The sequence below is a fragment of the Gymnodraco acuticeps genome, unplaced genomic scaffold (genome assembly GCF_902827175.1).
Source record: "Gymnodraco acuticeps unplaced genomic scaffold, fGymAcu1.1, whole genome shotgun sequence".
Classification (NCBI taxonomy): Eukaryota; Metazoa; Chordata; class Actinopteri; order Perciformes; family Bathydraconidae; genus Gymnodraco; species Gymnodraco acuticeps.
Genome location: NW_022990003.1, coordinates 549,156 through 575,291, shown reverse-complemented (window position 1 = coordinate 575,291; position 26,136 = coordinate 549,156). Strand labels below are relative to the sequence as shown.

The window sequence follows — 26,136 nt, the reverse complement described above, 5'->3', positions numbered from 1 at the left end:
TTCTGTCTTGTCACCATGTTGTTTGGCTGAGATAGATGTGTGACCCCCGTGAAGACCACTTGTAAATCAATACATATCCTTCAATGTCTACGTTAAAATCTGGGAGAAAACTGAGAAAAGTTTTAATGATTAATAAAGAGGCTCTTTTGTGCCTTTTGGGCTTTTCCCTTTCCTGTAAAGTGTTATATCATTTTTGCTGCACGTTAATGGTCTGCAAAGTCTAGAATCCTCGTTTTATCTTCCGTAACATGGTGACATCACTATGTAACACTTGCCCCTCTATTGACTAGCGCTCCAACACATGTACGGGATAGGCTAAGGGGCGGGACTAGCACAAATCACAAATATGAAAATAAGTACAATAGGGCCCCTTTAAAGTAATCTGGTAGAGCAGTCTCCCCATTTACTAAGGCTGAGTATTCAAATCCTACCTGCTTCCCATTGCTGGATGTCTTCTACTCTCTCTTCCTCCTTTTCTGTCTATTTGGGGTTATTCCATCCAATAAAGACAAAATGCAAGAAAAACCCAAAATCCAAACAAATGTAATGTTACACATGTTGGTTAGTAATTGATAAACAACTGATAATTCAGGGGTTGTAAGTATTCTTTAAGTAGGTCCTCTAAAATGTTTTGTCCACCTTCCATCAATGATGTTTGTTCCACTCTAATCACTTTCTCCGTCCATCCCAGGTCTGCCCGCCGTCATCACCACCTGCCTGGCTCTGGGAACCCGTCGTATGGCCAAGAAGAACGCCATCGTGAGAAGCCTGCCCTCTGTGGAGACCCTGGGCTGCACCTCGGTCATCTGCTCCGACAAGACCGGGACCCTCACCACCAACCAGATGTGTGTGACCAAGGTAGGTTCAAACACATGCAGATATACTTTAAAGGGGACCTATTATGCTAAATCCACTTTTTCATGTCTTGTATACATAAACATGTCCCCACTTTCTGTCCTGTTCCATTTATATAAAAACCTGTCTGAAAATGAGCAGATCAGATTTTGGCCACTTTATGATGTCATAGCGATGTTTTGGCTTGTGTAACCATTAGCCAATCACCAACCAAGGTAACCCCCCCCCCCACCTTATCACCTGAATCTCCTCCTAGAGCACCATATGTTCCTTATTTTCATCTAAAGTAACAGACAGAGAATCAGCACTTTGGAAACAGGGCTGAAACAGAGGGGATTATGGGATGCTGCAATGATCTGTTTGGTATTTCGAGCCAAACACTTCAGAGACATGTTTTGTATATATCTGAGACCTATGATATGTTGATGAAAACAGTATAATAGGGGACCTTTAAATCAGTCCAGAAGGGTGAGAAAGGAGTGCAGATCTAATGTGTTTTTCGTCCTGCAGATGTTCATCATTGATAAAGTCGACGGTGATAATGTTTCCCTGGGTCAGTTTGACATCTCCGGCTCAAAGTACACACCTGAAGGAGAAGTGTAAGTGTCTCGAGAGTTTAAAATGTAATGTTTTAAGACCATGCACGCACACAAACAACCTTTTTCTGACTGAATGTTTTTATTTTCTTACAGGACAACGAATGGCAGCTCTCTGAAGTGCGGCCAGCATGATGGTCTGGTTGAGCTGGCGACTATCTGCGCTCTGTGCAACGACTCCTCTCTGGACTACAACGAGGTCTGCAGAGAGCAACAGTTTGTGTTCATGATGTTAAATGTGACGCACTACCAACCTAAAATGTGCCTTTCTTATTTCTCTGTGATGCAGGCCAAGGGTATCTATGAGAAGGTGGGTGAGGCCACTGAGACAGCGCTGTCCTGTCTGGTGGAGAAGATGAATGTGTTCAACACTGAGGTGCGCGGCCTGTCCAAGGTGGAGAGGGCCAACGCCTGCTGCTCTGTAAGTCTACCCAAGATATCACACAGTGTGGAGCATGTAATACGTGTACATTAAAGGATTAGTTTGAAGTGATAAACACAAGGAAAATGATCTTAAGTATACAACCTAAAAGGTGATAATATTCTAATATTCAAACTCCCAGAAACCTGCAGGTCTGCTGCAACTCTGACTACTTTTAAATCCAGGCTGAAGACTTTTCTTTTTGTCGCTGCTTTTAATTGAACTATTCACATCTTAGACTGCACTGTAACTTTTATCACTGTAACTTTTATCCATGTATTTTTTCTTTTAATGTTTATTTTATTAGCTTTTCTTTTTAATGACTGATTTTAAATGCCATTTTCTTAATGTCTTTCATTTTTTGTAAAGCACTTTGAATTGCCTTGTGTTGAAAAGTGCTATATAAATAAACTTGCCTTGCCTAATGTCCACTCCCCTTAACCCTTGTGTTGTGTTCAAAAGCTGTTACCGTTCATGGTGTTCGCGGGTCAATTTCATTGGTGGTATCATCCAATATTGTTTTAACTACATCATAACTAACTTATAATGCATTCATAACCGTACAATCCTGTTGTAATGTAATGTTATGGCCCAAAACACATTACACCACATATTGCACACGTGCATGTGTGTGTTCAGGTTCAAGTGTTAGTGTACATATTCTTTGAGAAAGGTGGAGTTCTCGTGGGGGGAGGGGGGCAGAGGGAGGGGAGACCAGGTGCATGTTGCGAAAAAAGTTATTGTTACAGTTGATGAAGGGGGTGGGGCCGTGGGGGAGGGGTGTCTAAAGTCAAAGATGATTGGGCCAAATTTGACCCAGAGTCACCCAAAACAATTCTGCTGGGTCTCCCCAGACCCCAACACCAAATTATACACTTTCTTTTTTAGAGACCTTCAGACGTGGCAAAAATTGTCAAAATCAGTTTTGTAGTGTTTCTATAGCTGTTAGGATATCATGAAGCCTTGTTCTGATAAAAAAAAACTAGAGCGTAGTTAATATATCATTTGAACTTGAAACGGGTCACGGGAGACCCGAACACAACATAACGGTTAAGTAGTAAAACTAAAAACTGTTATTGCAGGTTTCAGTGGAACTAAATCCAGTGTTCTAATAGATATCCTTTGCTTAATTTTAGTTTTCCTTTTTCACCGGTTCATTTTCTTTGCTTTTTGTAACTTTTTGTGATTTTGTAACAGGTGATCAAGCAGCTGATGAAGAAGGAGTTCACGCTGGAGTTCTCCAGAGACAGAAAGTCCATGTCAGTTTACTGCTCTCCTGCCAAGTCTGGCAAAGCTCCTGTTGGAAACAAGATGTTTATCAAAGTGAGTGTGTGACACAAATGTGAATCTCATGAAGGCGCATGATAAAAAAGTCAAGGCATCACCAAAGATATTACAATTCTTCCTCAGGTAATGTCTGAAGCAAATGTCAGGGTAATCTATTTAATAGTTTTTGATATATTTCACTCACAACTACGACTGTAAACTTCATGGTGGCAGGAGAAGACTTACATCATTAGGATGCCTCTTCGAAGCAAAATGTTGTTGCAGTCCATCCAAAAGTTGAAGGACTGACTCACCGAGGCTGACATCCAGAAAAGCATGCCACTAGCAAAGGAAAATATTTGAGAAACTTCAAACAGAATTAATAACAAACAGTTCCACATAAAGCTGTTTAAGTAGAAAGAAGCTGTCAAGAAATAGTCTAAATGAAGTTGAAATCAATCAAATGGTATATAACATATGCTATATATTGATAACGATTATATTACCTTCATCCCCAGGGAGCTCCAGAAGGAGTCATCGACCGCTGTGCGTACGTCCGTGTGGGAACCACCCGGATTCCTCTGACCGGCTCCGTCAAAGACCACCTCCTGTCCGTCATCAAGGAGTGGGGCACGGGGCGCGACACCCTCCGCTGCCTGGCCCTCGCCACCTGCGACACCCCTCTGAGGAGGGACGAGATGAACCTGGAGGACGCCACCAAGTTTATAGACTATGAGGTAGGAGACAGAAAAGACATCACAGATGTATCTGTACAAACACATCTCATTGAGATGTTGCAGTGGTTTATGTACTTGATCGCAAGAAGTTTCAAAAGACCGTAAACAATTTGCTCTCCTTTTCTCCAGACTGACCTGACCTTTGTGGGCTGTGTTGGCATGCTGGACCCCCCCCCGTAAGGAGGTCATCGGCGCCATCGAGCTCTGCAGGGCTGCTGGCATCCGGGTTATCATGATCACCGGTCAGTATACAAGTCGTACATAAGGATGTGTGGCTTTTGCGTCCACTGAACTTTTGTAAAGCGACCACAAAGGGTTAAATTAGTCACTTGTGTTTCTCTCTGCCATTGTTCTGTTCTGTTGTTCTGTTCCAAATGATGCTCAATCCATTTTCTCCCATCAGTATTTTAATCTCATCTTGTAAAACAACAAGCAAAGTCTCGACAAAAACAATGAAGTCTTCCTTTCTGTCCTCCCAGGTGACAACAAAGGCACAGCTGTGGCCATCTGCCGCCGTATTGGCATCTTCACTGAAGACGAGGATGTCACTTTCAAGGCCTTCACCGGTCGTGAGTTTGATGATCTCGCTCCATACGATCAGAAGATCGCCGTCAAAAAGGCTTGCTGCTTCGCCAGAGTGGAACCGGCCCACAAGTCCAAGATCGTTGAGATCCTGCAGAGCTTCGATGAGATCACAGCCATGGTGAGGAGAAGAAAAGAGTGTTCATTTGGTTGGGTTTGTACTGAAAATGAAATGATGCCAAATACATATCTTCCTCTGTCCTCTACCAAGACGGGTGACGGAGTGAACGATGCCCCCGCCTTGAAGAAAGCGGAGATTGGCATCGCCATGGGCTCTGGCACTGCCGTTGCCAAGTCTGCCTCTGAGATGGTCCTGGCTGACGACAACTTTTCCTCCATTGTGTCTGCTGTCGAGGAGGGCAGAGCCATCTACAACAACATGAAGCAGTTCATCCGCTACCTCATCTCCTCCAACGTGGGCGAGGTTGTCTGGTGAGTGCACACTGACCAATAAAGACACACAAATGTCAGAATGTCAAACACTTTGAGAAAGGGGAATTTGCACTAGGGCTGCGTAACACACTAGTTGTTTTATTGTATTATCTGAAAGTGTCCCCACCACTTTTCAAAACAAACCCAATACCATTATCTAGGCATATTGTTGTTTGACCAATCAATAATCTCCAACCCATTTAGGCATCAAGCCCGTGTCAGGGAGTCTTGACACATCTCATGGAATAAGTGGCAATTTAGCTAATTAGTATCCCACCAATAGGAATGCTTCATTTGGGACATTGTTTTGTGGCGTTGAAAGTTAGTAGAAATATAAACGGCATTACAAAAGCTCGATGCCACGAACACGTCTGATTTAGTTGTTTGCAGTGTAATGATAAGACAAGAAAGCAGTTCTAATTCGAAGAGAGTGCCTTTGAGTTCTGTTGGTGATAAAATGATGTGCCCCCCCCCCCCCCCCACCCCTCAGTATCTTCCTGACGGCGGCGCTGGGTCTCCCCGAGGCTCTGATCCCAGTCCAGCTGCTGTGGGTGAACCTGGTGACTGACGGTCTGCCCGCCACTGCCCTGGGCTTCAACCCCCCCGACCTGGACATCATGGGCAAAAGACCCCGCTCCCCCAAAGAGCCTCTCATCTCCGGCTGGCTGTTCTTCAGATATATGGCCATCGGAGGTACAACACATTATGTCCTCGCTCTCTCTCTCTAACCGTCTCATCCAGTGAAGCGTTTCATTTGGTTTGAGTTTTACTGCAGATAAGCCCCTCGTCCCTCTGGTGGTTCGGCAATTTCCTTTTTATTCGGTCTTAAATGGCCTCGAGCGATTGTTGATAAGAGTTGTTTTAATCTAAATGATGTTGTTGCCATGGTAACACATCCGCCTCCCGGGTACCATGCACCAGATTAATATGGATTTCTTTCACAACGTCATCAAAAAAGCTCACGAGCAGCGATAATATGATCCTGATCCACATGTTGACTCAATATGTTGGATCTGAATTCCTGTATGAAGACGTTCTGTCTGTAGATGAAAGCCTGCAGACTTCTTTCTGAAACACTTCTCTCTCCCCCAGGTTACGTTGGAGCAGCAACAGTGGCTGCCGCTGCCTGGTGGTTCCTGTACTGCGACGAAGGCCCCGGAGTGAGCTTCTACCAGCTGGTAAGAAGAAGATATTCGGCTCATTTCAAGTTCATAGTTGCATTGTGTGCCTCTGCGTGTGACGTCTCCATGCTTAATGATCAAAAAGCCCTTTATTGTTCTCATACTGCCTGTGCTGCAGCTCCTCTTTTCACCCTCTGTCTGAAACCAGAGCCCAGTCTGCTCTGATTGGTTAGCTGGCAGGCTCTGTTGTGATTGGTCAACCGCTTAGAGATCTCCTGCCCCTTAGCCTATCAGGGGCGTTTCAGGAGTGTGGGAGAGGAACTCACTCTGGAGGGAACTTTGGGATGTTAGCCTTAGCAGACCATTTACATAAATAATGTTATTATGTTTGTTCCTTTCAGGACTCCACGTGGTCTGTGTTTTGTTTTTATGTCGACCTTAAAAATGTCTGCCTCATGTGGTTATTGTATTCATGTTTCTGTGGTCTTCATTTGAACATTTGTTCTTACTTTTGAAGCACTTTGTGAATTTGATTTATGTGAAAGGTGCTATAATAAATAAACGTATTATTATTATTATTACATGTACAAATACCAGGCGTCTGTGGACTCCCTCCAGCTGCTATAGCGGAAACCTTTCCTGTAAAAACCCTCTACCAACAAACTTCATGAAAGGCTTTCAGCGTCTTAGAGGCCATGCAGGGTTTAAGTCATATTTTATTTCTCCTTCCTCTGTGTCAGTCCCACTTCATGCAGTGCAGCGATGACAACGAGGACTTTGAGGGGATCCACTGCCATGTGTTTGAGGCCGCCCCCCCCATGACCATGGCTCTGTCCGTGCTGGTGACCATCGAGATGTGCAACGCTCTCAACAGGTCAGACTGCACTGTGAACGCATCCTGCCAGCACTCACTGCCACACTGTTAGTGAGCAATACACAATATCCTCCCTAGGGGTGAGGAATACATCAACTCAACTCCTGAACATATGTGCATATTTAAAGTACTTTAACATTATTATTATATTTTGACATGCCTTTATTAAAAGTTGCTTACAATAAGTGCAATAAACCATAAAGATACACACTCATAAAAACAAGAAAAGTGCTGAGATACTCACTTCAAATAAGCCCAACCATTGTAAGTGCTGCTGCATTAGTTTCAATAGTTTTCATTTGCTGTATTTATGGCACTCTTTACTTCTTTCCACTACAGTTCAGTAACAGAATAAGGGATTTACTTGTTTACAATTAGCTGATAATACTCTTGTACCTTCAATTAAATTGGGGATTTAAAAGCAAAACTTTAAAAAAATGGTTGACACTTCTCCCACCCCTGATCAATGATGTAACAATATATAACAAGTTAAACTTAGCTCCCCATCTCTGTAATAGGTACTTTTAAAGCATTCGTCATATCTATAAAGCAGAGGATCATGTGCGTTCATTGATAGTATACATTTTGAAACTATGTCTATGGTAGGAACACAACATGTTAAGGACCTCCTGTTTCAATATTTACCATATTGATGTGTTTTTACATCCTTTTGTACACATTTATTTTACTTTTTCATAAGCCCTCCCACATGTTCAGCCTGTATTAAATCCCCCTCCTCTCTCCTCCCCCCAGCCTGTCAGAGAACCAGTCTCTGGTGCGCATGCCTCCCTGGAGCAACCTGTGGCTGGTGGGCGCCATGACGCTCTCCATGTCCCTCCACTTCATGATCATCTACGTCGACCCCCCTGCCCGTGAGTGCCCACCTTCCACACACACGCACACGCACACACACACACACACACACACACACACACACACACACACACACACACACACACACACTGTTATGGAAATCTGAGACCTAATCAATACTGTGGAGATACACAAGTCAGAAATATCAAACAATAAATGGTGAAACAGACAGAGTTGTCTTTCCGGTTATTTATTTGAAGCTTCAAAGACACAGGTCTCACAGAACACAGAGTATCCTTAGAGAGTGCGCCCAGAGTAGAAAATGCATACAGGTTATATAGGATTTTGGTCAGTTCCACAACATCCCGTCACTCATTAGGAGGGGCCCTGGCAGGAGAGATAAGCTTTCCAAAGGAACTGAAACTGTCAATCACTAATAGATCGAACCAGGGGCCTGTTCAGCAAGAGGGAAGTGAGGAAACTTGTCAGCAACAGATGGAGGGCTAAGAAATGGGGAACTTGATTATAAGACAGGGAAACTAAACAGGAACTTGCCCATTGCCCTGCGCTTGGTACCCAGCCCCCTCATCAAGTTCAGACCTCAGGCGACCTTAAATGTCACTTTCCAGGGAGACAGAGGACATGAACTAAAACACATCACCCAGACCTTACTTCGACATTTTTAAAGGTCATGAGTGTCAATACATCATTACAGACACACTTGCAAAATGCTGACAGAGGTCCTAAGCAGAAATATATTATTATAGAAAATGCTGAAAGTGCTAGTAAAGGTTACAAGCAGAACACATCATTCTAAGAACTGCAGTGGATGTGTCCATGTATGGTCTTTATAGAAAGTCTGCACCATAAGAAACCTTAAACTACATGTAAACAAAGTTTGCCATTACAACACACACACATTAGCACGGTATAATTACAGTTATAAGCACTCTTAAATATTCAAAATGCTATAAAAGTGTAATCATAATGCATTTGATTGATTTTATATTGTGTTAAAGGTCGAGCATCATAATCAGATTATCTGATTATAATGCAATGTAAAAAGAAATATGAAAACTATAGGAATTATAATAGACTTTGATCCTTGCAAAAATAAATGAGTGATAAACTTTGAAGTAATTTGACACTTTTAGGTCTTCATTAAAAGCTTTATAACGTGTTGAGATTATAGGTAATAAAGTAATAACATGAATATTCACGAGTGCTTATGTTATAACTATCCAGTGCTATAAGCAGAACATGGTTTATTGTAAAATACATTACAGAGGTGTGGCGTGTTATCATTTATTCTCTTCTTTGCATGTATTGAAAAGTGTATTCACGGCCATATGAGCATCCATGTTACTAGTATCTGTGTAATGAACACACAGCTTGTTTCTAACTGGACGTCGTGCGTGTAGTTTCGCAGCTTCAACTCTTTCCCCTCTCTGGTCCACAGATGATCTTCAAGCTCACTCACTTGAACGTGGAGCAGTGGCTGATGGTCCTGAAGCTCTCCTTCCCCGTCATCCTCATCGACGAGGTGCTCAAGTTTGTGGCTCGCACATATCTGGAGGGTAAGCTCAACATGTGACCTGTTCCCTGTATGGTGTGTTTTATATAGAAACAGTATGGGGGGGGGTAACGCATTTCTGGAACAAATATCAGTCTGTGTTATGAACAAGAAAACATGTGGTTAGGTTTAGGGGGGAAGTTTTTTCTTAACTTAGTTTTTATTTCCGATTCAGTTTCATTATATATACATGTTCACATTCTGGTGGTCAACAGTTTTTCCATTTTCATTTAGCTGTATCTGCAGAGCAACATAACAAAAAGGAAAAAAGCACAAAAAGAGATCAATACAAATAATAATAAAATAGACACATGAAAAGATAAATACATACAAATAATAATAAAATAAAACAGCAATCATCCGTTCGTGTGTGTGTGTGTGTGTGTGTGTGTGTGTGTGTGTGTGTGTGTGTGTGTGTGTGTGTGTGTGTGTGTGTGTGTGTGTTGAATACACATTTTGAGATAGATTTAGACATAACTAATGCTGATCACATTATTATTTAAGAGTGTCCTAAACACTTAGCTAAAATGTTATTACAAGATGTACATTTTAAGAACACACAACTTCATCTTACTTTAACATTTCAGCCTACAAAGCTGTGCCCCAACGTCTAATTGTAATCTATTTGTACTTATGTATTTGAACTGTTATTCTATCCTCTCTGCTTAAATGTAATCTTTGATGATATGTCTCTAACTTTCCTCTCCTTGGTGCTTTTCTCTCCTTCATTCCTTTTTCTGACAATCCAGTCTCCCCTTTATCACTAGCAGGTATTCCCCTGACTCATGATACAGATTTAAGCATGTTGTGTTTCTCTGTCTTGCAAATGTTTCTGGACTAATGCACGTGGGTCCTCCTGTTTGGCTGGAGGTCAAAACTGGTCTGAGCATCAAACAGAGTATTTGCATGGTGGAAGTTTGGAAATGTCGTTTAGGTTATTGCTGACAGATGCTTTCGATCCTCTGAAAGTAGGAATAACATTAGCACATGTTGACTATGCATTAAAGTGACCAGACTAATAATGTGCCTTTTGATAACAAAGTTGATGCAGATTATTCCTCACACTGACCTTGTATGCTTAGGTGTTACATGTAATAATGTTTGCCTGCTTTTGTGACATGACTGATAAATAATGCTTATTTTCTGGTGACCTTACTTGACTCTTGCACAAGGTGGGGTAGTTTTCCACCTAGTTAATGTAGAGTTTAGATTTGTTATCTTTATTTATTTACTTTAAATTGAACTGTATTTAACGTCAATCTCCTACTATATGACACTGGTAATATGTAAAAATGAGCACTCTTTGAGCAGGAAGTTACTGGTTTCGGCCAAGAAATTGTTCCTATACATTTTTCATTTTTAGAATTTAAACATTGTTGAAAATAGTTTTCTAAAAGGCAGATTTTGTTAACTTTGACAAACACAGGCTAGCTGTTTGGTTCTGCTAAGTGATGCTAGCCAGATGCTGAAGGCAGTGTCCATACTCTCATCTAGCTTACTGTATCCAACAAATCAAATCAGACATCTCCTGTAACAAATGCACCCTTCTCTTTAACAATTCAACACCGTCACACTCCCTTTAGCTCACACTAACTGTCTTATGTTTCCTCTGCAGGGAAAATCTAGAGTCAGAGCGACAGGTGGAGAGTCAGGACGAGAGGTAGAGCGCTCTCACCGAGGAGAGCCCACTGTCACCTGACCTGATCAAAACATCTGGTGGCATGAAAACTAAATAAAAACACAAAGCCATCTGAAAATACACCAAAAGAAAGCTGCAAAATATTTTTTCTGTGTATGTACTGAAGTTAATATATAGGTGAGAGTTAAAAAACTATTCTGTGTTGATTCTATTCTTAAAGAATAAAGATATGTATTAAAGAAAAGTGCGACTCTGTATCAGTGCTGTGTTTTCTGTTGGTTTGAGTATATCAATTATCGATCGTAAAGGCAATCCAAATAACAAATGTACCTCGAGTCTTAAAAAAATGAGAGAAAGAGGGGAGGGGGGGCTGTAGCCCTGGGCGAGGCTCCATATAGGCTTCTCGTGGAAAATATAATTATATAATCCCTTAAAAGGTGGGGTAGGTAATTTTGGAGAAACCAGCTCGAGTGCGCTAGAATTTGAAAATACACGACCGGAGAAAATCTGCCACTTCCTCACAGAGCCCCTCCTCCAACACACACGAACACGCACATGACCAATGAGGGCACGAGATAAGTTTGTGCACAGATGGAAGGCTGACAGGCAGGTAGGCCATCCAGTTACTTTATCCGACCCGGCTCAGATGATTGGTCGTGCTTTTTACAGTGCTACGGCTTCCACAGATGACATTTCTTTATGGATTTTTTGTCAAAGCACTTCAGATATTCATTGCTATCGGGATGTTAAGAGCATTCCATGGAATATAACAAAAAGTGTATCTCGAGCCGGTTTCTCAAACGTACCTACCCCACCTTTAAACAAAAGACAATTAAATGAATACACAATTCATATGTTTTAAAACAATACATTTAAAGTAAGATATTTCGGCTCCTACATAGATGTTTAACAGTATTTCCAGATATTAAATAAGGTTTTGTTATTTAATAAGAATCACAACTTGCTCAATAAAACAGAGTCCTGTAAATATATGTTGCTTTAAACATAAAAACATATTTATGAATGTAATTTGTTTTCCATCAGTTGGTGCGCAAGACGTGGATCACAATGACAAACATTAAACAATGCGTAATTGTTATAATACTTTAAGACTCAATTGTATCTTATGTATAAATTTAACTATTGACATTATTCTATAACGTTTTTTACCTTTATTCCCCTGTGGTAAAGTTGAATTAGCAGCAGTCTTTTTATTAAAATGTCAAGATCACTCGTGTATTTCCAAAAAGGTTCAATGTAAATTAGGCTTCATAGTAAATGAAATCCTACATTATTAAAGGATAGTGTCGACCTGTTTTGCATGATAAGAAACTGCAATAAAAGCTGAGTCCAGATTGAGAAACGTTATCGTATTTCATTATGAAAGATAGTGACAGCCTATCTTATACTTACAATATGTATTAAAAGATGACAAAATGTTACATATTCACATTTCTTCATAGATTTCTTTTTGCTTGGCTTCTGTCCTTATCCATAAATCATATAAATGAGCTTTTAGGATTGTGTGGCAACGGGAGCAGTTCATGTAAAGCTCAAATAGACAACATATTAAAATAAAACCTGGAATGCAGTTCATTTAGGAGAGTTACTTAGTATCACTGTTATTCATTATTGCACTGTGATCCTTTGCTTCCAGGTCCGCCTTCACAATACATCGCATTTAAAAACTGATAGAGGGAAACATCGAGTGTTGGACTGTTGAGTGTTTTGGAGTAATGTCAGTTTAAACAAGAAAATACATTTACACATGTATTAGTAAAGGAATAAGCATGTTACTGGTGTAAGATAAAAGGAATGCAAATATTCTTAGAGAACATTCCAGGTTCACAAAAATCACTTTGGTCGTATTTCAAGTCTTTGACGCCTCTGAAACTATATATATATATATATATATATATATATATATATAATGTCTCTTCAGGAATATCCATCACTAGCAGAGTTCCTGACGGTGTTTCACGTGGTGGTTGCTGGTTGGTCCTTATCGGTCTCTGATGAGATCTTTTATCTCTGTTTGTACTCTTTGGTTCCAGTGTGACTGTCTGTGGCTCAGGAGGAGTCTGCAGGAGAGGAAGCAGCCTCCCTCCTCCAGGACCTCTCTGTGGCTCAGGAGGAGTCTGCAGGAGAGGAAGCAGCCTCCCTCCTCCAGGACCTCTCTGTATCTCAGGAGGAGTCTGCAGGAGAGGAAGCAGCCTCCCTCCTCCAGGACCTCTCTGTATCTCAGGAGGAGTCTGCAGGAGAGGAAGCAGCCTCCCTCCTCCCCTCCTCCAGGACCTCTCTGTATCTCAGGAGGAGTCTGCAGGAGAGGAAGCAGCCTCCCTCCTCCAGGACCTCTCTGTATCTCAGGAGGAGTCTACAGGAGAGGAAGCAGCCTCCCTCCTCCCCTCCTCCAGGACCTCTCTGACCTGCTCCAGAGTCTCCGCCTGCCGGATCACCTCCAGCCTCATCTGAGGAGCAGAGACACGTCCGTAACATATTAATACAATACTAATAACACTTGGGATTTTAACTGTATTAAAAACTACATTTCCAGCAATAATCTGGTTTCATCCGTTATACTTATACTCCACTGAATATATTAGAATACAGACAGTTTTATTACATATTGTTGGCATATGATGTAGTGCAATGTGCACATTTTTACTTTATGTTAATACAAATATCTAAGTTCTCTTTTATCTTCTCATCATTGCACATTTTACTTTGATTTCTTTGGTTTATATAAATATTTGAAATTCTATTTAATTGCATATTTTAATATGATTTTTTAATTTTTATTTGTAATTGTATCTTCTTAATGAACATGTTTACTTATGTTTGTAATACAAACATTTCTATACAATATATTGAGTTAAAATGTCACAAAGTATTTTTGATTGATTCTGAATTGTGACCTTGACATACACTGATGTGTATTAGATTTTGTAAATGCAGGAACAAGTTTGGCCCATTTCTTTCACTCAGCATTTTCTCCCTTCTCTCCTCAACTAAAGCTAAAGTCATCAAAGTTCCGTTGCCTCTCACCTGCAGCGACTGAGAGAGCTGCACGAAGTCTCTCTGAACCGTCTGGCTGGTGTCCACCTGGCTGCGCATGCTGATCACCTGACTGCGCAGCTCCAGACTCTGCTGCTGCAGCGCCGCCTGACAGGAAACAGAGAAATGAATGAAACGGTTTGAAAATGTGTTACTTTGCCAACTTTGAGTGGTATGATAAACAGTATTATTGTGATTATGTATACTATATATAATGCCAATGTGACCTGAATTCTAGATACATATCATTTATATATATATCACTTTGTCTTGATTCCTTAGCAGACTAAAATAATATATATTTGGCTGCCGCAACTATGAGAATTATTAAGAAATAGGTCAAATTTGAGGTGTGCATGTGTAATTTATTTGTTCCTAATCATTTCCTGAAACCGAGACAACATGTCATAATTTAGCTCCATGGTTAATTTTTTCACTTAGGAACACTTACTTTTTATTTCCAAAGCCTTTAACCACATCTTTTGGCCTTCTTCAGCAAATAAACTCAAACTACATCAACTAAGAAAGGCCATAAGAGGTGATAAAGAGTCTTTCAAACAAGTAAACAAGCAGTAGTTGGACCTATTTTATTTTATTTTTTTAATCGACAGAATGAAAGCAGGATACATCACCACTGCAGACCTCACTCAGACACACAGAGAGCCTCATCAGAGTGTAATGTTAAAGGCAGGCTGGACTCACCTTCTCAGTACTGAGAGTCTTGCTGGTGCTCTGCAGGTGAGACAGCGCCACCCTCAGGGCCTCCAGCTCGCTGCGGCAGGACAGCAGCTCCGCCTGCAGCTGCTCCTTCTGAGATGAGACCCTCTCCGTCTCCGTCTTCAGACTGGACAGCCGCACTGCACACACACAGGGACCATTAATACTCAAAGAAAAACTCATGGTTATAAAGAGTTGGCTCTCAGTTTGACCATATTGGTTGTGATAAAACTGGGGGAAATCAATCTGAATGAAACACAACTCTACACCACGCCTTATAATTAGGTTACCAGACTAATAGAAAACTGTTCACTCACCTTCTAAAACTTCTGATGATGGGAGTTGCAAATTGGTGCAGGCAGGAAGAGAGAATAAAACATGTTTTGGTGTCTCGATAGTCAGTGTTGAGGAAATAATAATACATATGAATATGCTCCACAGACCGTTCTCCTCTGTGCGGGTGTCCAGCTGATCCCTGAGGTTCACTATCTCGATGCGGAGACGCTCCTCACAGTGCGCCCCCTGTAGGTCAGAGGTCAACAGTCAGCACACACACCGAGAGTGTATGCTATGAAGCTGTACCTAAGCATTCATTACAACAATATAACTTTTCAACTCAGAAGAAAGCAAATAAACACTTTAAATGACCAACAGACGGTCAGGATACTTTCACAGTATTGCCAACATGGTTAAAAGATTCATCCATGCATGAAAGTTGGAAAATACACAATCTTTGGGTAAATTAAGTAAATGAGAGCCGTTATATTTCATTTGTTGCTATGTGAAACTGAACTTAATGAACTACATTCGAGTCATCCAAAATACATTATTTGACTAATTGTGCTTCAGTCTGTGCTGAAAAAATAGATTTGAAGTGACTTTTCCTTGGTGTTTACATACTGTAAATACAAACATGTTAGTTTTACCTGCAGTGTAGCGGGGAAGCAGTCGGGCTCATCTTGAACCTCCTCTCCTTTGAGTCTGGACAGCTCGGTGCTCACCTTCCTCTGGGAGAGAGACAACTCTGCCTGGACACACAGATGAGGATTCAAACACTTTTATTAGATACAATTGAAATCAACTAACCCTAAGAACATTTTAATGTCTACAATTTGAGTATTGTTCTCTAAATCGCAGAGTTAGATGTCTGGACTGTTTATAAACAGGTACAACCAGCAGCAGGTTATCTTAGCTTAGCATAAAACCTGGAAAAGGGGGTCAAAAGCTAATCTGGCAAGTACCTCTAAAGCTCACTAGAAAACAAGTTGTATCTCATATATCTTTAATCTCTACTGTTTGTGTAATGCAGTGGTTCTCAAACTTTTTCTGTCAGGCCCCCCCTTTGGAGAAAAAAAAAAAAGTCGGCCCCCCCCCAACACAAATAGTCAGGCTCAGTGGCGGCGCCAGAGATTTCTTTTGGGGATGCTGTGGGGTAGCTTGACGTTTCATAGAGGGTGCTCAGACATTTAGGGTTTCCCATTAATGTACCGGTCGCTACAATGGAATGTTCTACATTACATTGCATTTAGCTGACGCTTTTATCCAAAGCGACTTACAATAAGTGCGTTCGACCAACAAAATACAAACTTGAAGAAAACAGAATCATATAAGTACATCAGGCTTCATAGAGCAAAAACATTTCAAGTGCTACTCAACTGGCTTTAGATAAGCCAGCCCTTTATTAGTATATAAGTGCTTTGTTAATAGTTCTATCGCTCGAAGTGGAGTCGAAAGAGATGAGTTTTCAGTCTGCACCGGAAGGTGTGTAAGCTATCTGCTGTCCTGATGTCAATGGGGAGCTCATTCCACCATTTTGGAGCCAGGATAGCAAACCCACGTGTTTTTGCTGATGGGAACTTGGGTCCCCTTCGCAGCGAGGGTGCAGCGAGCCGTTTGGTTGATGCAGAGCAGAGTGCACGTGCTGGGGTGTACGGTTTATCCATGTCCTGGATGTAGGAAGGGCCAGATCCATTCGCAGCATGGTACGCAAGTACCATTGTCTTGAAGTGGATTCTAGCAGTTACCGGAAGCCAGTGAAGGGAGCGGAGGAGCGGAGTGGTGTGGGAGAATTTAGGAAGGTTGAAGACCAGACGAGCCGCTGCATTCTGGATGAGCTGCAGAGGTCGGATGGCACATGCAGGTAGACCAGCCAGGAGGGAGTTGCAGTAGTCTAGGCGTGAGATGACGAGAGCCTGGACCAGAACCTGCGTCACTTTCTGTGTCAGCTGGGGACGTATCCTCCTGATGTTGTAAAGCGTGTATCTGCAGCAACGGGTTGTAGCAGCGATGTTTGCAGTGAAGGACAGTTTGTTATCTAGGATCACACCCAGATTCCTTGCAGTCTGAGTCGGGGAAACAACAGAGGTGCCAATGTTGATTGTTAGGTCAAGAGTGGGACAATCTTTTCCCGGAAGGAAAAGCAGTTCAGTCTTGTCAAGGTTGAGCTTGAGGTGATGATCAGACATCCTCTGAGAGATGTCAGCTAGACAAGCAGAGATGCGTGCGACGACCTGGGTCTCTGAGCGGGGAAAGGACAGAATTAATTGGGTGTCGTCAGCGTAGCAGTGGTAAGAAAAACCATGCGGGCTAATGACTGATCCGAGCGAGTTTGTGTACAAGGAGAAGAGGAGGGGACCAAGTACAGAGCCCTGAGGGACCCCTGTAGTTAATTGACAAGGGTCGGACTCGGACCCTCTCCAAGTAACCCTGTAGGTACGGTCTTTGAGGTATGAGGTGAGGAGGGAAAGTGCAGAGCCTGAAACTCCAAGTGCTTGGAGAGTGCGAAGGAGGATCTGATGATTCACCGTGTCGAATGCAGCAGACAGGTCCAATAGGATGATGACAGAGGAGAGGGAGGCTGCTTTAGCAGTGTGCAGTTCCTCAGTGACAGCAAGGAGGGCAGTTTCTGTGGAGTGACCTGCCTTGAAACCAGACTGGTGCGGATCCAGAAGGTTGTTCTGATTGAGATAACAGGAGAGTTGTCTAAAGACAGCGCGTTCAAGTGTTTTAGACAGGAACGGGAGGAGAGAGAAAGGCCTGTAGTTTATAACATCTGACGGGTTGAGAGTGGGTTTCTTTAGGAGAGGGTTTACTCTTGCCTCCTTGAGACTGTTTGGAAAGTGACCAGAAGTTAGAGAAGTGTTGATGAAATGGGTGAGAAACGGTAGAATATCAGGAGCGATAGTCTGAAGGAGGTTTGAAGGGATAGGGTCCAGAGGACAGGTGGTAGGGCGGGCAGAGGTAATGAGGGTAAGAACCTCACTTGGAGAGAGAGGGGAAAAGGAGGTTAGTGTGTTGGTGGAAGGAGGGTCTGGTGACCCAGCGGTGAGTAAAGGTGAGTCAGAAAAAGAAGAGCGAATATCATCAACCTTTTTTTCAAAGTGGTTAACAAAGTCGCTTGACAGAAGGGAGGAGGGGGAAGGGGCTTTGGGAGGGTCCAAGAGGGTGGAGAAGATGGAAAATAGTTTTTTTGGGATTTGAATAGGAAGATTGGATCTTATCTTGAAAGAAAGTGCTTTTTGCCTGAGAGATCGAAGCAGAGAAAGAGGAGAGGAGAGCCTGATAGGTTAGGAGGTCGTCACGGTGTTGGGATTTCCACCATTTCCGCTCTGCTGCCCGAAGGACGGTTCTATTAGCACGCAGTGCGTCATTTAGCCAGGGAGCAGGAGGGGACTGACGAGCCTGCCGAGATGTGAGAGGACAGAGAGAGTCCAGAGAGGATGAGAGAGTAGAGAGGAGAGTTTCTGCAGCAGAGTTTGGTGGTAGGCGTTGGACCGAGTCAGAGGAAGGGAGGGCTGAGAGCACCGATGAGGCAAAGGTAGAGGGGGAGAGGGAACGAAGGTTACGGCGGACAGGTGCAGGATGAGAAGAGATTAGTTTGTTATGTTTGGAAAGGGGTAGAGAGAATGAAATGAAGAAGTGATCAGATGTGTGGAGCGGGTTTACAGAGAGGTTAGAAGTAGTGCAGTTCCTTGAGAATATGAGATCAAGGACATTGCCAGCTTTATGAGTTGGTGGGGACGGAGACAGTGAGAAAGCAAAGGCGGTTAACAGAGATGTTAGTTCGTCTATCTTCCCTGTCTGGAGGTTGAAGTCTCCGAGAAGTACAGCGGGAGGACCAGTTTCAGGGATGTGTGATAGGAGATGATCTAATTCCTCCAAGAAGTCCCCCAAGGCACACAATTCTAGAAGTCTCCAGTTGCTTTCCTGTCAAAATCTACTGCAACACTCCCCACGCAAATACACAGTGTACCCGCGACTGTTACAATGAAGGCTCGATAATCAGCTCACGGCATATAGGTGTAAGCAGGGGTAAAGTGCTATTTTTACAGGTGGTGTGTGGACCTAACATAGGGAAATCCGGGGGAAAGCTCCCCCGGGAAGATTTATTTCTAAATATTGAAGTTAAAAGCATCAATCTGGTGCACTTTGAGAGCAACATGAAGAGATCTATGGAAACATCTCTCAACACAGAACTGTAAACAGATTTACTTTTTGGATATTTTACAAATCACCCTTTTAAACTTTATTCTTTTTTTACTGTCATATAGTATTTCATACCTGTTTTTCATTTATTCTCTTATTTTTTTATAACTATAATGATCATATAAACGTGTGCCTCGGAAATAATTGTTTACATTAATGGTGACCAAAACGTTTGAGACCCACTGAGATAACTTAGACTAAAGTTAACTATCTAAACACTGAGAGAGTCCTTTAGCTCACTGAGCCTCTCAGTCTGACAGGAGAGGACTCTCCTCCACTTTGTTGTTGAAAAAACTCCTTATATCCATTAGCGTAGCTCGCTAGCACCGGAAGCTTTAATGAAACACAGAGACCCAGACGTAATAGTACAGTACTGTATCATATTATTTTCGAATCAATCATTTTTTTTTTTAAATAACCATTTTTCCTCCTGGTCTCTCGCGCCCCCCCCGGTCATGCCTCTGCGCACCCCCCACTTTGAGAACCACTGGTGTAATGTGTCCTAATTCAGACAGAAAAATTTAAAAACATGAGGAGGTTACAAGAAATACGTTTTGACTTGGCTTGGTGTGGATTTTGTGGAAACATCACCACCAAGGAAAAGTTTGACCGACATGTTTGAGGTATCACGTTAGCTCAGCAACAATCCTAATAAGTGTATTTCCCTAACTTTATCTCTTTATTCCATTCTCACACACACTCTGGAGGACCGGCATCACTCACCAGCCGACTCTGGACGGCGCTCTGTGATTGGCTGAAAGATTTCTGCAGATCCTGGAGGAGGGCCTCTGAGGTGTGGACCTGAGCCTGGAGCATTGACACCTGAACACACACACAAACAGAGAAACACAAATGAACATGCAAATAAACCAGCACGTAACATCCACTCCCACTCATTAAACATCACACATTAGCTCACCTGTTTGTGCGTTTTGTTGGTCTGTGTGTCCAGCTCTCGCTCCAGCTCCTCCTTCTCCTCCTGCAGCCGGCTCAGCTCGCCTCGCAGCTCCGACACCTGCACAACACATAACAGCCTCAATTCCTCATGTATTCATTTTTCTATTAGGACGGCAACTAACAATTATTTTTATTAGTTATTTCCATTAATCTGCTCATTGATTTTCAGTATAATCAATATTTGGTCTATAATATGTTAGACACTAGAGATTAATGTCCATGCAAGTTTTTACATTATAAGGCGATATCTTTAAATGTCTTTTTCAGTTCAAATCCCCAAAATATTCTGTAAAATATGAAAATAAAGAAGTAAGAATTATTAATCAATTATCTATATATATATATATAAATCAATATTTAAAAGGACGCAGAAAATCACTTTATTGACTCATCAATAATGAAAGTAGTTAGCAGTTGTTTTTCGACTAACCTTTCCTAACAAATGGAGGTGTTTGGTCAAAATGAATGAATTAAACAAGGAATTAAATGAACTAAAACTACACATTTAAGAGTGTAAGGATGCTTTCTTTATTGCTATCCAATGGCATGACTGTTCTTTTTTCTAAAAGTATTAAACCTAACATTTGGTGTCATCATTTTGAATCTGTACCTGAGCATTGAGGGCGTCCCAGTCTCCGTGCGGGACCAGCCGGTGTCCGGCCGGCGGCAGGTAGATGGCTTCAGGCACCAGGGTTCCCGTGGAGACCAGAGAGTCGGTGTCCTCCTGAGCGTGGAGCTTCCTGGGCAGAGAGGGCGTGTCTAAGGAGAAGGAGGACAGCGAGGCCGAGTCGCAGTGCCGCAGAGAGAAATACGCTTCTGACGTAGGAGGCGTCCCGTCTCCCTCCGTCGACACTTCGAGATCTGACGGCTGGTTCTGTCTCCGCTCCACCGCCACGGCCTCCGACAGGCTGTTGGTGAGCGATGCCGGGGATTCATTATTGCCTTTCCTTCCACTGATCTAGCAGGTAGAGAGAGGGAAATGCTGGGATTTAGTCCAGAACATATGGGACCATTTTGGAATAACACACATAGTTAAATACTGACCATGTTCTGCCCACTGGCTCTCCTCCACTCTCCAGACTGAGACTGGAGGACTGATAGCCTGGCCTCATACTGCTCTGCTGTCTCTGTACACACAGGATCATGAAATTGTGATTACATCCTCCAATCAGAAGAACAATATCCGCTTTGCCACAAAGTTTGAGAATCCAAAAAAACATTTATAAAGATTTTTTTTAGTAGCCCTCCAAAAAACATACAACATCTATTAAGAACTCAAGAGGAAAATAATGTAAAAATAATTATAACGTAGACAATTAATAATAATAATATGAAATATAATACAAAATAGCACCAGGATTTTCAGCCCATATATAGCGTGCATATAAGGATTTATGATATTCTGTGCTTGATTATGGAGCTTCGAGACATACTGTGATAAAAGGGGGCAAATAAATCAGGTATTCATCTGACTGATCAGGCATCACAGACTTTTCAATGTAAAAGATGAGAAGAACTTGTCAGTAGAACCTCTAGTTGTAAATATGTTTCTTTCCATTTGCAGAAATAATCATCAACACCAGGTGTTTGTCATTTAAACATTATTAAGGCCCGCATTTCTTTCTCCTAACAGAAGGAGTGCAAAAATAATCTTCTTATGTGAAATTAGACGATATGCACATGAGGACTGTCACAAACACACTGTGCTTCTCATGCATGTGTAACAATGTAGACACACACACACACACACACACGCTGACCTCTGAGAGCCTCCTGCAGAGACTGGATCTCTTGATCACATTGTTTCTGCAGCTCTGCCAGTTCCTCCTGTTTGCTCAGCTCGCAGATCGTCGCCACGCCCTGCCAGTGTTCCACCTGAGCTCGGCACTCGGCTAGCTGGGCCTGCAGGCTCGCCTCTGAAAAACCAGAAACAGATTGTATATTATTCTGCATTATAACTAAGCAATCAGACAAAACCTTTAAATACCTTACAACAAGATAAGAAGAAAGCCCACATGATGTCCCTAATCTATATGTCGAAATGTAAAGCACATTGGCATCGTGTAGTTTTGTAAGACTACGAAGCATTTATGTAATCATTATTAGGTGAGCACATTGTGTGTGTGTGTATTTTGACTAACAATTTCACAAGTGTATAGCCCATAAATGACTGCATTTGTCATTGTTTGAGTGTTTGACAGGGAACACAACCAATTGATTACATTGTTTAATTCACTGGGAGATCAATTAGGAGATCACACCCTATCTTCTAATGAGTAAATAAACTAAAGGCAAAGTCCCACATAAGCCAATGCTGAGTGTGCATGTTTTTCATTTCTTTTAAATGTATTCTCTATATATTCGTTCACGCACAAATGGAAACGTTTAGTTGCCTAAGATTTACAAATGCTTTGTACATTTTTTCATTATTGACGTTTGAATAAACATAAATCTTTTTTTAAAGCATGTTGTTTGAGCTACCAGGACTTCCAACCGTAAGGTTTTATTAACTGTTGCTGTCATTATTTTTAACAATAAGACAGTAGCAAACACAATATTCTTTATACCTACTTTATTTATATTGCTCAAGAAGAACTAAGCATATGTCTGCTTGTTTTTGAAAACTTTAAAATAAGTTTCAAGTCAGTTGGTTGGTGTATTAGCATTAACAGGGACATTAAGGTGCTATACACTGCTACCCAAGGACTGTCTCAAAAAACAGCAGACCTAGAGATCAATTGGTTGTAACACATGACTAGGTACAGTAGTCAGTCACATGTCTGATAATATCAAATAAAGAAGTGAAACAGATAGTAAAAAATATTGTGGTTTAAGCAGAGGTAGAAGAAGTACTTAAATAAAAGTAGAAGTTCAAAAGTTTATGAATACTCTGTTACAAATAAAAGTCCAGCATTGCAAATGTTACTTAAGTAAAAATACACTATTTACCTCTGAATCGTAGTGGGGTAGAAGTACAAAGTAGCACACATTGAAATACTCAAGTAAAGTAGTAGTATCTAAAAAGTTTACTTAGGTACAGTACTTGAGTAAATGTTACTTCACAGCACTGGGTTTAAGCTACAGGAGGTCCAGTTTTGATACACGTTAAACTGCTAAAGTGTTAGCTTGCGGCTAGCATCGCCCGTTCATTCCTATGGTCGGAGATGCTAACAGGCCGTTTTGTCGGTTAGCTGACCGGTGCTGCTTAACATTCAACAGGTTTCTCTCACAGTGAAGACAAGCAACACGTAAGCGTTATTTTTGTAATAAACGCCAAGCTCTAAAGAGGTCAGTATTCCCACGCAGACAATCCTGTTAGGAGTAAAGCAGATTAAAGTGTGTATTTACCTGAGTCTTCTTCACTCCTGGAGCTCATGTTTTCCTCAGACAGAGTCAATCTGACGAGGGATAAAGACGACTATCATCAAAAATGCGATAAACGTGTCGGAGTCATTTTTGTACAAGAAGCTCCAGAGTTTAGGTGTAGAAAATGATCAGCAGTGTCAACTTCAGGAAACAACTTTCCCCGGTCCAAAGCCTGCGGAAATCACGTCAACATCCTTCCTGTTCTCATGAGCCTTTCCCTGTTTGCTTTGCCCTTTCATTTCACTGTTTTCAGGATGGTTAAATACCGAGAAACATGTCCACAGGTTTCTTTAGTGACTGCCACACCCTGGACATTAATGTATGTATGTATGCAGCCATCATGTACTGCGGTCAACTCAGCCGTCTCTCGCATTTGCTTGGTCAAATGAGCAGCGCTTCATTTTTGAGTGCGCGATTAATAGCGTCTTTACGGTAATCGCCGAGAAGTGGCGCTGACGGTAGTACAAGTGCTTATGCTATATTTGATCAATCAATCAATGATATTTGATGAGGGTTAAAATGATTTTTAGCCATATATTCTTAATCAAATTGGTACTGTTGGACTCAGTACATGTTAGACTACTACCACAAATACAATCAAGTACTTTTACTGTGTACTATTTGAGTAATACTCTGTCAAACTCCCCTCCAGAGTACAATAATGCATGTTTTCTGCCCTCTTTGATGAGAGATACAATCATTTTTTGCAATGAGTTCTTAATAAAATCGGTTATGCTGAATTCTGTACTACTTGGACTACTACCACGAGTACAATCAAGCACTTTTACTGTGTACTTTTTGAGTAATACTTGTTTAAACTCCTGTCCTGAGTACACAAAAGAATGTATTCTGCTATCTTTGATGAGAGATAAAAGGATTTTGTGCTATAAGTTCTTAATGAAATTGGTACTGTTGGATTCAGTACTACTTGGACTACTACTAAAAGTACAATCAAGTACTTTTACTGTGTACTTTTTGAGTAATCCCCTGTCAAACTCCCCTCCAGAGTACAATAATGCATGTTTTCTGCCATCTTTGATTTGAGATAAAAATGATTTTGTGCAATAAGTTCTTAATGTAATTGGTACTGTTGGATTCAGTACTACTTGGACTAATAGCACAAGTACAATCAAGTACTTTTACTGTGTACTTTTTGAGTAATCCTTTGTCAAACTCCACCCCTGAGTACAATAATGCATGTTTTCTGCCATCTTTGATGAGAGATAAAAGGATTGTGTGCAATAAGTTCTTAATGAAATTGGTACTGTTGGATTCAGTACTACTTGGACTACTACTAAAAGTACAATCAAGTACTTTTACTGTGTACCTTTTGAGTAAACCCCTGTCAAACTCCCCTTCAGAGTACAATAATGCATCTTTTCTGCCATCTTTGATGAGAGATAAAAGGATTTTGTGCAATAAGTTCTTACTGAAATTGGTACTGTTGGATTCAGTACTACTTGGACTACTACTAAAAGTACAATCAAGTACTTTTACTGTGTACCTTTTGAGTAATCCCCTGTCAAACTCCCCTCCAGAGTACAATAATGCATGTTTTCTGCCATCTTTGATTTGAGATAAAATGATTTTGTGAAATAAGTTCTTAATTAAATTGGTACTGTTGGATTCAGTACTACTTGGACTAGTAGCACAAGTACAATCAAGTATTTTTACCGTGTACTTTTTGAGTAATCCTTTGTCAAACTCCACCCCTGAGTACAATAATGCATGTTTTCTGCCATCTTTGATAAGAGATAAAAGGATTCTGTGCAATAAGTTCTTAATGTAATTGGTACTGTTGGATTCAATACTACTTGGACTACTACCAAAAGTACAATCAAGTACTTTTACTGTGTACTTTTTGAGTAATACTCGTTTAAACTCCTGTCCTGAGTACAATAATGCATGTTTTCTGCCATCTTTGATGAGAGATAAAATGATTTTGTGCAATAAGTTCTTAATGTAATTGGTACTGTTGGATTCAGTACTACTTGGACTACTACCAAAAGTACAATCAAGTACTTTTACTGTGTACCTTTTGAGTAATCCTTTGTCAAACTCCGCCCCTGAGTACAATAATGCATGTTTTCTGCCATCTTTGATGAGAGATAAAATGATTGAACTCCCTTCCAGAGAACAATAATGTATTCTTTTTTTACCACGTCAAATTCCTCGTACGTGTAAACCTACCTGGTAATAAACATGTTTCTGATATATAATAAGCGTTAGAAAAATGTTCTTCAAAATACTGACTATGTTGGACAGAGTATTTTAACAGGATATGGTAAACACATGATATGAACACTAGATCCACTAGATCAGTACTCCAGCAACAGCATTGTTACACTTTGGAAAGTCTTTAGAGACTGGCCTGGATAGCTGTTCACAACTTTCCTTCAGCACAGTGACACACCCTTGTCACTCTTGTTGGCCTCTTATGACGCTGCATGTCTTTTAATATATGTATAATATATTATTTCTCTGCCCCTAGTTCTTTCCTTGCAGATTCTTCAGTCTCATCAGCCTCATCAATCCATCAGTCCCAGTCAACGTCTTCAGCCTCCAGCACACTTTCCCTGTACAAGGCTCATATCCCATGATCACAACACCTTATATTATCCTGTCTTTAACAAAATGTAAAGTCCTTC

General features: G+C 41.3%; 2 protein-coding genes across 3 annotated transcripts in view; one reads left to right on the top strand and one right to left on the bottom strand.

The window, feature by feature from the left end:
• Positions 1-11,164, top strand: part of atp2a1 (ATPase sarcoplasmic/endoplasmic reticulum Ca2+ transporting 1) — a 44,742-nt gene extending 33,578 nt beyond the window's left edge. The window contains 17 exon segments of the mRNA XM_034212953.1: positions 692-858; positions 1,366-1,454; positions 1,548-1,650; positions 1,741-1,872; positions 3,070-3,195; positions 3,657-3,875; positions 4,005-4,043; positions 4,045-4,117; positions 4,355-4,578; positions 4,669-4,889; positions 5,380-5,582; positions 5,982-6,067; positions 6,751-6,884; positions 7,638-7,756; positions 9,157-9,274; positions 10,020-10,040; positions 10,886-11,164. Coding sequence (XP_034068844.1) covers positions 692-858; positions 1,366-1,454; positions 1,548-1,650; positions 1,741-1,872; positions 3,070-3,195; positions 3,657-3,875; positions 4,005-4,043; positions 4,045-4,117; positions 4,355-4,578; positions 4,669-4,889; positions 5,380-5,582; positions 5,982-6,067; positions 6,751-6,884; positions 7,638-7,756; positions 9,157-9,274; positions 10,020-10,040; positions 10,886-10,934 — 2,123 coding nt within the window. The 3' untranslated portion in view covers positions 10,935-11,164.
• Positions 11,165-11,834: 670 nt separating this feature from the next.
• rabep2 (rabaptin, RAB GTPase binding effector protein 2) lies at positions 11,835-23,880 on the bottom strand. Of its 2 annotated transcripts, XM_034212996.1 has the most exons (12): positions 23,471-23,879; positions 21,883-22,038; positions 21,167-21,249; positions 20,733-21,080; positions 20,085-20,180; positions 19,889-19,987; positions 15,607-15,708; positions 15,124-15,202; positions 14,998-15,009; positions 14,666-14,820; positions 13,955-14,071; positions 11,835-13,377 (listed from the first exon to the last, which is right to left on the bottom strand). In XM_034212996.1, the coding sequence occupies exons 1-12, from the start codon at positions 23,496-23,498 to the stop codon at positions 13,273-13,275; spliced, it is 1,380 nt and encodes a 459-aa protein (XP_034068887.1). In that variant the 5' UTR covers positions 23,499-23,879; the 3' UTR covers positions 11,835-13,272. The 2 variants fall into 2 exon arrangements, with proteins under 2 accessions (XP_034068887.1, XP_034068886.1); XM_034212995.1 differs by having other exon boundaries at positions 14,998-15,202; positions 23,471-23,880.
• Positions 23,881-26,136: the final 2,256 nt, after the last annotated feature.